Source organism: Schistocerca piceifrons, chromosome 1 (assembly GCF_021461385.2).
Source record: "Schistocerca piceifrons isolate TAMUIC-IGC-003096 chromosome 1, iqSchPice1.1, whole genome shotgun sequence".
NCBI classification, from domain to species: Eukaryota; Metazoa; Arthropoda; class Insecta; order Orthoptera; family Acrididae; genus Schistocerca; species Schistocerca piceifrons.
Window position 1 is genome coordinate 931,163,893 of NC_060138.1, and position 12,008 is coordinate 931,175,900.

The 12,008-nt window shown below is 37.3% G+C and overlaps 1 protein-coding gene across 4 annotated transcripts in view; it reads left to right on the forward strand.

Annotated features, from left to right (window-relative positions):
• Positions 1-12,008, forward strand: part of LOC124798396 (GATOR complex protein Iml1) — a 547,410-nt gene that overhangs the window by 292,721 nt on the left and 242,681 nt on the right. For 3 of the 4 annotated variants that reach the window (XM_047262170.1, XM_047262989.1, XM_047262900.1), the window contains 2 exons: positions 2,375-2,578; positions 3,276-3,416. In XM_047262170.1, coding sequence (XP_047118126.1) covers positions 2,375-2,578; positions 3,276-3,416 — 345 coding nt within the window. The remainder of the gene's footprint in view (positions 1-2,374; positions 2,579-3,275; positions 3,417-12,008) is intronic. The other variant, XM_047263070.1, reaches the window with a different exon arrangement.

Below are 12,008 nucleotides of genomic sequence, written 5' to 3' on the forward strand. Positions count from 1 at the left end.
AAAGAAGTTTGCAATTACGGGACTTAGGGGGCTTCCCATAGCCACGCCATCCATTTGTTCATAAAACTGTTCGTTCCACTTGAAGTATGTGGTCGCCAAACAATACTTAAACTGTTCTGAAATATCAGCAGGAAAAATTCGATCCAGCTGTTCCAATACATCATTAAGTAAACAGCGATACCACATCGAAGCTGACCAATATGTCCTCCGGCTGGCCCACTATGCCATCCAATCTGATGCATGTGCCATGGCTCACCACATGCATGAATGTGATAGGGATTATGTGTAACAATAGTCAACAAGTCTATTAAAATGTTCTCTATTTTACAAGTACACTTTTTCCAAAATAAAGAATCTAGTGTACTTACTTTCTGAACATATCTCGTATGATTATAGTATTATTACATTTGCCTTTTCTCTCAGCGAAAATTTTATGGTATATTATGTCGAGGTCTGCCAGATAATGACATAAATAGTCAGAACTAGGTGCAGTATAATAAAGTTTTGTAGCAGCTTTGTAGTGGTAAATATAAAAATACCTTTAAAAAATTGATGAGTGAATCTATATCAGAAAGCACTGCAACTTCTACACCTAATGCTTCATCTCACATGTCCTTCTGCTCTGTGTGACTCATGGTTAAGACCTGCACATTCATGGTGCCTTGGTGGCTAAGGGTTGTGTGAGGACAGGTGTTGCTGTGCATCAAGACATTCAGCAGCCGTATTAGATACAAGGCTGAGACATAAATAATTATGTCATATGCTAACTGTTTTGCAGCTACTGTGTATCATTCTATGTGGACGTAACAACTAAACATGTCTACCCATAATATAGCTACTGCAAAACACTCCTTTCTCTTGAGTATTCTATTTAGTTAAGGCTTGTAGGGAACCAATTGTAGAGTTTCCAAAAACAGGTGGAAAATGGTGACAAATTAAAACATTGAATCACTCTGTATTATGTTCCTGGATGTAACGTTAGAGCATTTTTCATGTGAGGCTAAAATTTGAGTGTTACTCCTGGTCTGATTCAGAGTTTTAGTTTGCTGTTACTCCATGTATTTCACTCTATCATGAAAAATGTGTTGTGGGTTATCAGTTTTTCTGTTAGTGCAGAAGGTGAGCCGCAATGATTACTTCAGGAAAATAAATTGGGTTTATAGTCATATGTGGTTCACATTTACCACACACTATTTTACGAAATTCCCCAGTGGCTCATATGACAGATGGGAGGTGCGCAGGGCACTCGCCCCCCCTCCCCCTCGTCCTCTTATGGGACCATCTGCATTGCCACCCGCCATTCAGCCCACATGCTATTCATTCGTTTCTTTCATCAGCCGACTCGACTTAATTGAGTTATTGAGTAGTTGTACTTTCCTATATAGCATGTGTGTCCACGTCATCGTATTTTATACATTTCTCTCTGGCACATAGATAGCTAACACATACCTACGAGAAAAGTCAGCCATTCTAGTGATCTCGATACATTATTCCGTGTGGCATTTGTTCGAGAAAAGTCACGAATATTCTACTGTTTTCTTGTACAGAGAACCTTCAAGGTCGACAATGGATGAGGATCAACTTAATGGCTTAGTTCTGTTGAACATTCACACTGACATTGATTGTCTTATTGATGATGTAAGTAACCAATTGGCCAAGAAGAATAGGCACACAGAATTCATCATTAAGGAAGAGAACCACAATTGTAACTTTTTTATGTCATAGGATGGCATTGTCTTGTATAGGTGCATAATCAGTGTAAATAAAACTTAGTTAAACTTTGCATGTGACTTGATTATTTTTTATTATGGTAAAAGTAAATGTATCTTTAATGCCCCCCTCTTTGAGGTTTTTCTGTATCTGCCACTGCCTGAGGATCATTCTTGAGCCTCAGTTTTTATGAATCCAATAATTAAGTTTTCAAGTAGATTTAAAATGTGTGCCATATGATGACTTGAAACTGGACTGCTTCCACACCAACACCACATCTTTTAATCTCAGTGCAGCACAGTTATAATGAGCTATTGCAATACACAATAAAAAAGAGCAGTCTTTTTATTGCCTTTGCCCAAGAAGTACATTTCTATTGCCAGACAGTCATAATGTTCATGGAAAGGCCAGGTGGGGGATTGCAGAGATTGTGTTCAGATTTAGTGTGTATGCTTCATATTGCAACCGTCAGCAAAAGTGATTGCCCTGAAATAATCAAGGGCACCTGCTTATGCAAATTACTTTCTATATACATTGCTATGTAGCCAGTGTAGATATTACTCATTTATAATAAAATTTCTGTAGATTACGCATTACATCATATGAAACACTCAGAAATTTAAGTATTATACTTAATCACTGCTTTAATTGAATGATGTTGCAGGCATTGAAATACTGGCGCTTCCGTGTGTACCTACTACCCTTGAATCATCAAGCAACAAAAAAGATTTTAGATGGAGCAGAAAAGTGTGATATTTATGCACCATTGTCCACTGAAGAACAAGGTCATTTTGTCGAAGGGTTTCTTCGTTTTATTGAAACATGGGTCAATAAGGTTAAAAGGCCAAATACTCATAAAAAACCTAGAGTAAGTACTTTCAAATTAGATCTTAAATTTGAAAGAATATTGTCTGTGAAAGGCAGGTGTCAAAGTCAGATTTCTCTGGAACATAGTTTTAACAAGCGATAACTATTCTCTGTGTGTTCACCTTTAAATGAACATGTCTCTTTCTTGTCTTGACAATCTTAGTTGTATTTCTGATATTAGTGCCAATTTAAAAAACGAAAACATTGGCACTGCATGATAACATACATAACATTTGTGTAGAATGCAAGGTAAAAATATTATGTTTCCCATTTTAATGGAGCAGTGATCGTAGATAATTATAACATTTCAGTATCGAGTGCATTAATCATTCTGCTTGGTTTATACGAACATTCATGTAATTTGCATGCTTTTCATTTGTGCATGCTAGTGCATGGTATTTTATATTTTAATTTATTTTGGTCTTGTGTTGTTCTGGATGACCATGCTTGTAAATTGTACTGAAAGTTAAAACAATTTTTTAGTTTAGTGATCATATGCTTTTCTGCCCAAAATAGGTCTGACATCTTTAAAATATCTTGATCCTTTTGCAATTTTATTTCCCTCAAGTGAAGCATGCTAGTCCAGTCTGTTATATGTTGACTGTATCAGTGCTAATTGTATTGTTTTGTTTCTTGTTTTAAACAATGTATTTAGTTAATTTTTTCCGTGCTGCTTTTCCTTGTTGCATGTGTTACAGAGCCCTGTTTCTGCGGGGAACAAGGCTCATCATAGGTTGATTCTTCGCCGACATAGTGCCAGTACGATTTTTCTCTCCCACAATAACACTTCAAGTAGTAATTTGGTTACTGCATCTGGTTTACAATCAACTAATTTGCAGGTACAAAGTAGTTAAACTTCTTGTAGAATCTAATCCCTGTCACAAACGTAAGTTTAAATAAAATTACTAGTTACACATATTTAGTGTTGGGTTTATACTGAAGACTGGTTGTTTTATTAATTTTATTATTACTGTATCACAGTCTTGTGGCAACAGTTGTGAGCATGTTTTGATATTAAATGCCAATAGCACATAAATGTAGAACTACTAAAAAGTCTTGAATGTAGTTGTTCAGTGGCAGTTTTATCTCAGAATTGCTGGGAGTAAAACAGAAAAAAATGCATGCAGTGTGGTTGCTAAAAGTTGCCTGGGTGTAATATTAGTAGGAAGGAAGTTGTTTATTGTATTTGGAAGTAACAACAAACATTGTGCATGTTGCTGTGTTAGTTTTTTTGTTTTTTCAGTTATTTATGTTTATTTAGAGCATAAAAATGAAATAGAGATCATTAACCAGTCGCAATAATTTACTAACACTGTAATACATATTTTTATGTTTTAACTTCCAACTTCATGTAGTTCTGATCTTCAGCATATGCATTAGTGTTGATCTGATGGGTGTCCTTGTGATTACAGCAAGTTATGCTGTTGTTCATTGCTAGATGTGCCCAAATCAGCAAAAATTACATTATAGAAGTACTTCTGTAACTTGATAATTACGTATGTATGTTGTATGACATGTGTGTGTGTGTGTGTGTGTGTGTGTAAAATGCCATTGAAAGTCAGATGTCATTGATTATAACTTAATACTTCACACTGTGAGGTCATTAAATTACTGTACGTAACATGTTTTTCCGCCTGGGACACAATCTGAGGCATCAGAGGATCATCATTTTAATATTGGAGGCAAGTGTAGGGGGGTAAAAGTCGTAGAGGGAGACCAAGAGTTGAATACATTAAGCAGGTTCGGAAGGATGTCGGCTTCAGTAGTTATTTGGATATGAGGAGGATTCCACAAGACAGAGTAGCATGGAGAGCTGCATCAAACCACTCTTCAGACTGAAGACTACAACAACAACAACAGCATTGGGTAATCTTGTTCATTACATTATTATTTCTATGTTACAATTCCTTTGCCAGTCAATTAATTACAAAGAATATTATTAAATATCTTTCATTAAATCAGGTACACGTCATGTGGTATTTTAAATGAAAGAAGATGCATTTCGATGCAGAAAAAAGCTAATGCACAATTTACATTGATAATTTCATAGCTTAGTGTTAAAGTGCCAGATTAAGATACCAAAAGTCTTGGATTCAGTACCTGGTCAGTCCAAGAATCTTCCTGTCACTTATTACTTCTTTCATTTCAGCCAAAGTTTGTTAATGTGAAATGGGCTGAATTGCACACTGTTTCTCGGAATCCACATTAAACTGTAGTAGGTCCCCCTATAACTGGCTAGGTAAGTCAGTTCAGAGGTCGGGAGAAAGTGACAGCGTACTACTTCAGAGGTCGGGAGAAAGTGACAGCATACTACTTCAGAGGTCGGGAGAAAGTGACAGCATACTACTTCTAATATTACCATGCCTAATAAAGTAGTGTGGTGCTCATATCTACCTTTACTTATTTTTTATGTTTCACGTATGCTGTCTTGGTTGTGAATGTTCGAAAGATATTTCACATATCATGGTATTATAGTTTAGTAACAAAAAGGTAGGCCTATTGAATTTGAGTAGTCAGAGTTCAGACAGCTTTAAGTATAATTGAGATTAGGTTCATGTTTGCTGAAAATTTCCCATTCACAATAAGACACAGAGTTCTACTTTTCTGCACTGCATAAATTGTGTTGCACAATTGACTAGTCATTGGGTGATGGTTAATAGACAGCAGTGGAGCACAGTGCTTTACCTACAGGACAGGAAAGTGCAGCACACCAAGATTAAATCTAATCTCCATTTTAATAGCCAATCTCCAAGCCATCATGGGCATTATTATGCAGTTCTTATGTTGTGAGCTGTGCTTTCATCCTATCAATAAGATCATTTCATATTCGAGAAATTTTAAGTAAATTATATTTGAAATGAATCAAGATTGCTAATTAGGTATGGTTTTAATAATATTTTGGGTTTAAAGTGCTTTTAAATTTCTTATCTGGACTGTGTATTGCCTAATGGGACAACACTGAAAGGACAATGAAGAAACAATGGTACGAAGATTTTTAATTTATTTTACATTACCTGTTCTTCTTATCTCTTTGCAATTAGAACTATCATTTGAACTATTTATTCAATATAGTTATTTGACAAATCTTTCTCATTTCAAAGAAGCCATGATTAAACTTACTTGAACATCTGATGGGGGCTGTGCAGTACATAAACAGAACTTCTACACAAGGTCATGAGCTCAGCCACTTTGATGATGGACTGATGACCTTAGCAATTAAGTCCCATAAGATTTCACACTTTGATAATGTCAGTGTATTGACCCTCTGTAAATAGCAACATGTTCCTCCAATTGTAAACGTGGCATGCTGTATCACGTGTGAACACTGTCAATGGCAGTCGACTCACAAATGTGGATTACTCATTAGAAAGCATATAATAATCAGCTTCTCACAAACTGATACAAACTTCACCAGAGCAAACTTCATTATCTGGAAAAAAGAACAAATGGGTCTTGTATTTTTATATTATTTCACCACCCAAAGTATTAGAAAACCCTGCAATCTCATACATCCCCATTACTATTTTATTTCAACTTCTCATATACTCACACACACATTTCCAAAAAATTACAGGATCATTTTTAATTACATTTACACAACAGTTATTTGCATTGATTTTTCAACATCCATTTGTTTGTTGTAGATTCTGTTATACTCAGTTGGTTGTAGGGAAGCACACAATAACCAATTAGCTTGCCTTTTTATTTTTATTTTTTTTAGAGGATATTTCTGAAAAAAGTGCTAAAACTTTACTTGCTTCAAACTGACATGATTGTCACATCATAACAGAGAGTTGTGAGAGGAATACAAATAGTGGAGGAAGTAGAGGTAACACCACACTATATTGTTGAGGTGTTGAGCAGCTATTGTACACCATGTAGTCAAGCAGGACAACATGGCCATGTTCTTGTGTGTCGTCTGTGTTAGCTCTGAAGGAGGACATTATACAAATGTATAAGAACATTTTCAGTTTTGTTTGTATGCTTGTCAACCACTCATTGCATAATCTGTGTGGTGTGTTGTTACCTTTATTCCTTCTGTTATTTATAAAAGTCACCATATCTTCATTTTTTGTGTTACTATTGTGTGGAAAGTTGTGACTATTCAGGACTAAAGATAACAACTGTGTGAATGGTAGAGGTGTTGAATCACAGACAGGCTTATAAACAAGACTGAAACTTTTTGCTAGCTCCAAGAGTTCTGGAATCTGTACGTAAAATTGGAATAGAGATCAACATAAACATCATTTCTGCCCTTTTTATTGCTCACGAAAGCCACACATTGCATGTTGTACTACCATACAGCGAGACTATCAGAGGTGGTGGTCCAGACTACTGTTCTTGCTGGTACCTCTAATAACCAGTAGCATATCCTCTTGCATTGATGCGTGCCTGTATTTGTGGTGGCGTTCTATCCACAAGTTCATTAAGGCACTGTTGGTCCAGATTGTCCCACTCCTCAATGGCGATTCGGCATAGATTCCTCTGAGTGGTTGGTGGGTCATGTCGTCCGTAAACAGCCCTTTTTCAATCTATCCCAGGCATGTTCGATAGGTTTCGTGTCTGGCGAACATGCGGGCCCCTCTAGTTAACTGATGTGTTTTATCCTGAAGGAAGTCATTCACAAGATGTGCATGATGGGGGCATGAATTGTCATCCATGAAGATGAATGCCTCGCCAATATGCTGCCGATATGGTTGCACTATCGGTCGGAGGATGGCATTCACGTATCGTACAGCCATTACGGCACCTTCCATGATAACCAGCGGCATACATCAGCCCCACATAATGCCACCCCAAAACAGCAGGGAATCTCCACCTCACTGCACTCATTTGACACTGTGTCTAGGGCATCCGTTCAGCTTGACTGAGTTGCCTCCAAACATGTCTCCAACGATTGTCTGGTTGAAGACATATGTGACACTCATCGTTAAAGAGAACGTGATGCCAGTCAAAAGCGGTGCATTCGGCATGTTGTTGGGCCCATCTGTACTGTGCTGCATGGTGTCGTGTGGTTGGAAAGATGGACCTCACCATGGACATCAGGAGTGAAGCTGTGCATCATGCAGCTCATTGTGCACAGTTTGAATTGTAACACCACGTGCTGTGGCTGCACAAAAAGCTTTATTCAACATGGTGGCATTGCTGTCAGGGTTCCTCCGAGCCATAATCTGTAGGTAGTGGTCATCCATTGCAGTAGTAGCCCTTTGGCGGCTTGAGCAAGACATGTCATCAACAATTCCTGTCTCTCTGTATCTCCTCCATGTCCGAACAACAACGCTTTGGTTCACTCCGTGATGCCTGGACACTTCCCTTGTTGAGAGCCCTTCCTGTCACAAAGTAACAATGCGGACGCAATCGAACCACAGTACTGACTATCTAGGCATTGTTGAACTACAGACAACAGAAGCCGTGTACCTCCTTCCTAGTGGAATGAATGGAACTGATCGGCTGTTTGGCCCCCTCCATCTAATAGGTACTGCCCATGCATGATTGTTTACATCTTTGGGACGGTCTAGTGACATCTCTGAACAGTCAAAAGGACTGTGTCTGTGATACAATATCCACAGTCAACCTCCATCTTCAGGAGTTCTGGTAACCGGGGTGATGCAAAACATTTTTTGGTGTGTGTATTACTGTGGCTGGCTACTACTCACAATTTAGTTTCTGTGTTTGATACATGGGTTTTGCAGTGCATAGGGCTCATGATCCAAGTTACCACATTGTAAGGGGAGAATGGAGAAAGCTGAATTCTTTTTGCTACACATTCTACTTCTTTTCAAGAATAATATGAAAATTGTTACCACTGTTGTGATGGTCCTTGTAACAGAACACACAGTTTTGCATTAGTTCTTTGGTTCAGCATTTTAAACTTTTATAACCATATGCTTTCCTTCCCAGTTTCATTCATTAATCAGTACAGTTGCCAGAAATTAATGTGGCACCTGTCAGTCTCTTCTTGCTTTTACAGCCAAAACATTACTTGCATGTGCTTACAGTCTGTTGTTATGGAGCAACTTATCCATCCCCACAATATGAACCTAACACACATCTGCTCTACCACTTTATGTGACATTGTCACACAAGACCAAACAATGGAAACTACATGAATTGAATAGTAGCAGTATGGAAAGGATAGATTGCCACTCACCACATAAAGGGGGTGTGGAGTCTAGACGGAGAGAGTAAAAAAGAATTTAGAAATATTCAGCTGTAGGAAAAAGTCTTTTATCAGATGTAGAAAACTCCTACACATTCACACAAGCCACACCCTTCCCATGTAGTCATACATGTAATTTTCCAGCTTCACTCCCTGTAACCTATGTTGTACACAGTTTACTCTCATCTGACGTGTTCTTTGTCTCCTGAACATTCTAATGCTTCTTTCTCTTGTGTTATTCATCTTTCTTTCTTGCTTTCTTTTTATCTTTCTTTCTTGCTTTCTTTTTATCTTTCTTTCTGTTATTTCATACTTCTGGTTCAGTTTACATTCTAAATTCATGGCACAAATGACTGCCATTAATGTACTGAAATTTGTCAGTTTAGGTAGTGATATGCACAGGCATACCCAAGTCACATTTAATACCATTTTCTCTTGCTATTATACTGCTCATCTTCATCAGCAAAGATTGTTTCATGGTTATCGGTCCAGGTTTTATCTGTATTATCTCCGTTCAGCTACTCTGTTATTTTCTCATTGCTGTGGTCTGCTTATTGCCCCATTTTTGACACAAATTGTGAATTTTCTGTGAGACAGTCAGTTAGTTATTACTCTTCAGTTCTAAACTTGACCAAACTTACAATTTTTCTCACTGGTGACTGTAAACCATCTGAGTTTTTAGCATATGTATTTCCTCTTTGTACACACCTCCTCCCCCCCCCCCCCACCCCTTTTTTTACTAGTTTTACTGTCACACGATATTAGTTTGTATCCATTTACATTTAGACGTATGTTTCAAGGGTTACAATTGATATGTTGATAATAATAACACATTTGCTGATATTCCAGTAGGCTTTTAATTTTACTGTGCTAATATTAGAAGTTCATCCCTTTACTTGTAAGACTTAAGTTTTGATGGAAGATAGTATTTGAAATTTTGATGGACGATAGTAATTGAATTTTTGCACAAATACTCAGATGTTTTGAAATTTTGTTATTTTGATTTGTTTGTAACAACAATGTAATTGTAACTACATTTATTCTGCAACTTTGTCTTTCAGAAGAACTTAATTTAAAGAAGACCCTGTGAAAGCATTGGAAATCACTGGGTTAGTTTGGATACTGCCTTGATCGGACTGGATGCAGCTGATGTTTAGCTGTGCAAGTAGCCTTTCATTAAGAGAATTAAAATGCAGACATCACCCCCTCATATGTATGTCTGCCTGGGCTTAACAACACCATGTCCCACAGAGTGTTTCACCCAAAACTTGTAGCAATGCTCAACCTGTGACACTGTATTTGGGCTAGTGTGAGGAGCATTCTAATTGATGTGATTGGTGACACTCTCAATTATAAACTGTGTTCAATGCAAACTCTTCGCTGCATGCCAGCTGTAATAGTACAGCCATCTATATTAACCTCTTTCCTTAAAGACCCTAAATTACAGGTGCCATCATTCAACCCTGCATTTGGTGTTTAATACTAGTTGCCCAGTGGTTATGAACCAGGGAATTATTTGCCAGCTATGAAATTCTTCTGTTATAATGGCTACTTAATGATAAGACATTTTTATCTTCGTAACACTCTCCTTTTTTGTTGAAAAAGAAAAAAACAGTCCAAACCAAGAGAAACATCTCTCTTGTGTGTACGAAAAGAGCTCCCTGTGCCTAAAGCAGAACAATCAGTATGTGTACTGAAAGAAGATACTCTTGCACCAAACAAATATTTTAATGCAGATGTGTACAAGATTCAAACTTTCACTGTGTTCCATGCAAATAAGTCTTCCTGCTATAATACGCTATGTGATAATGAGTGGGAATGGCCGTTCTGTTTGAGGCATTTAAAATACCTAAGAAATACTACAATATCACGAAAATCCTAATCATATAGTGGAGATGCTGAGTTGCAGGTAAGCACAACAAAAACACTATCACACGGTAAGCTTTTGGCCAATAAATCCTTTGTCAAAAATAGCAGTTACTGGCAGCTGAAGCCAGAGACTGTGGTCATGTGTGTATCAGCTGTGTTTGCACTCTCATATGTGTGTGTGTGTGTGTGTGTGTGTGTGTGTGTGTGTGTGTGTCTGTTTGTGTTTTGTCTATTTTTGACGAAGGCCTTGTTGGCCAAAAGCTTATAGTGTGATAGTCTTTTTGTTGTGCCTATCTGCGACTCAGCATCGCTGCTATATAGTGAGTAGCAAATATCCTTTTCATAATATTGTTACATTCGAGCCTGGATTTTCCATTGTTCAAGAAATATTATGCATTTGCGGTAGGCATTCATGGACAAATATAATCCACATGCGGTGTCAGTAACTGAACATGGCTAAAAGCAGGATGAAATAATGTATGTCTTTTCCCTAATAAGTAGTTACTGTAGCCAGCACCAGAAAGGGGATGGGGTGGTTCTTTATGTTAACATATTAAAAAAAAGTTATTTCTTGAACAGTATTTGCAGAATAGGCTCACTTTAATTTACTGGCACTGTGATACATTACGAAACACAAATTGGTAGGGGTCTGTTGTCACTAAATGGAGAGTTGTATCATTTCTTCAACAGATTCAATAAGGTGATTGGCAAAGTTGGATCCAAGAACCTCAAAACACTGGGTGATTTAAATACCAATGAAAATTCTTGTAATATTAGTAATTTAAAATTATCAGATCTGTTGAATTCATGCAGTCTTGTAAATGTGGTAACTTCAGACATCAGAATAGCAGATTTAACCTCCAGTAGGATAGGCAGTGCAATAATTACCAAATATGATGAAGATAGTATTATGTTCAGTAACACGGAATTCTACTTCTTTGATGATTATTGCCAGCAAATTGATTACTTAAATGTGGGTCAGCCAGGAATTTAAATAAATAAATAAATAAATCATCATCAGGAATGAAGCCTAACCCTACAAACATAATCACATTCAAAAATATACTAGCTAGAGAGAATTGGGACGGTGTCTACCAGTTAGAAGGGTCAGATAATAAATGGAATGAATTCTATTCATTTCTTTTAAGGCATTTGGTTCTTATTATCCAATTAAATCAAAATCAGTCACCAGTCAGTGGGAAAAAAGAATTGAGTTCACCATGACCTCTGTATAAACAGATCTGCTCAACAACCCAGTACACTGCTACAGAACAGATAAGGGCTATGAATTTGAGGAAGTAAAGGAGCAAGCAATAAGGAAAATAATTTACAGCTAAAAAACGAAAACCCAAGTGGTTGGGATGGTCCTTCCAATATAGAAATTAAAAAATGCACAAACTTT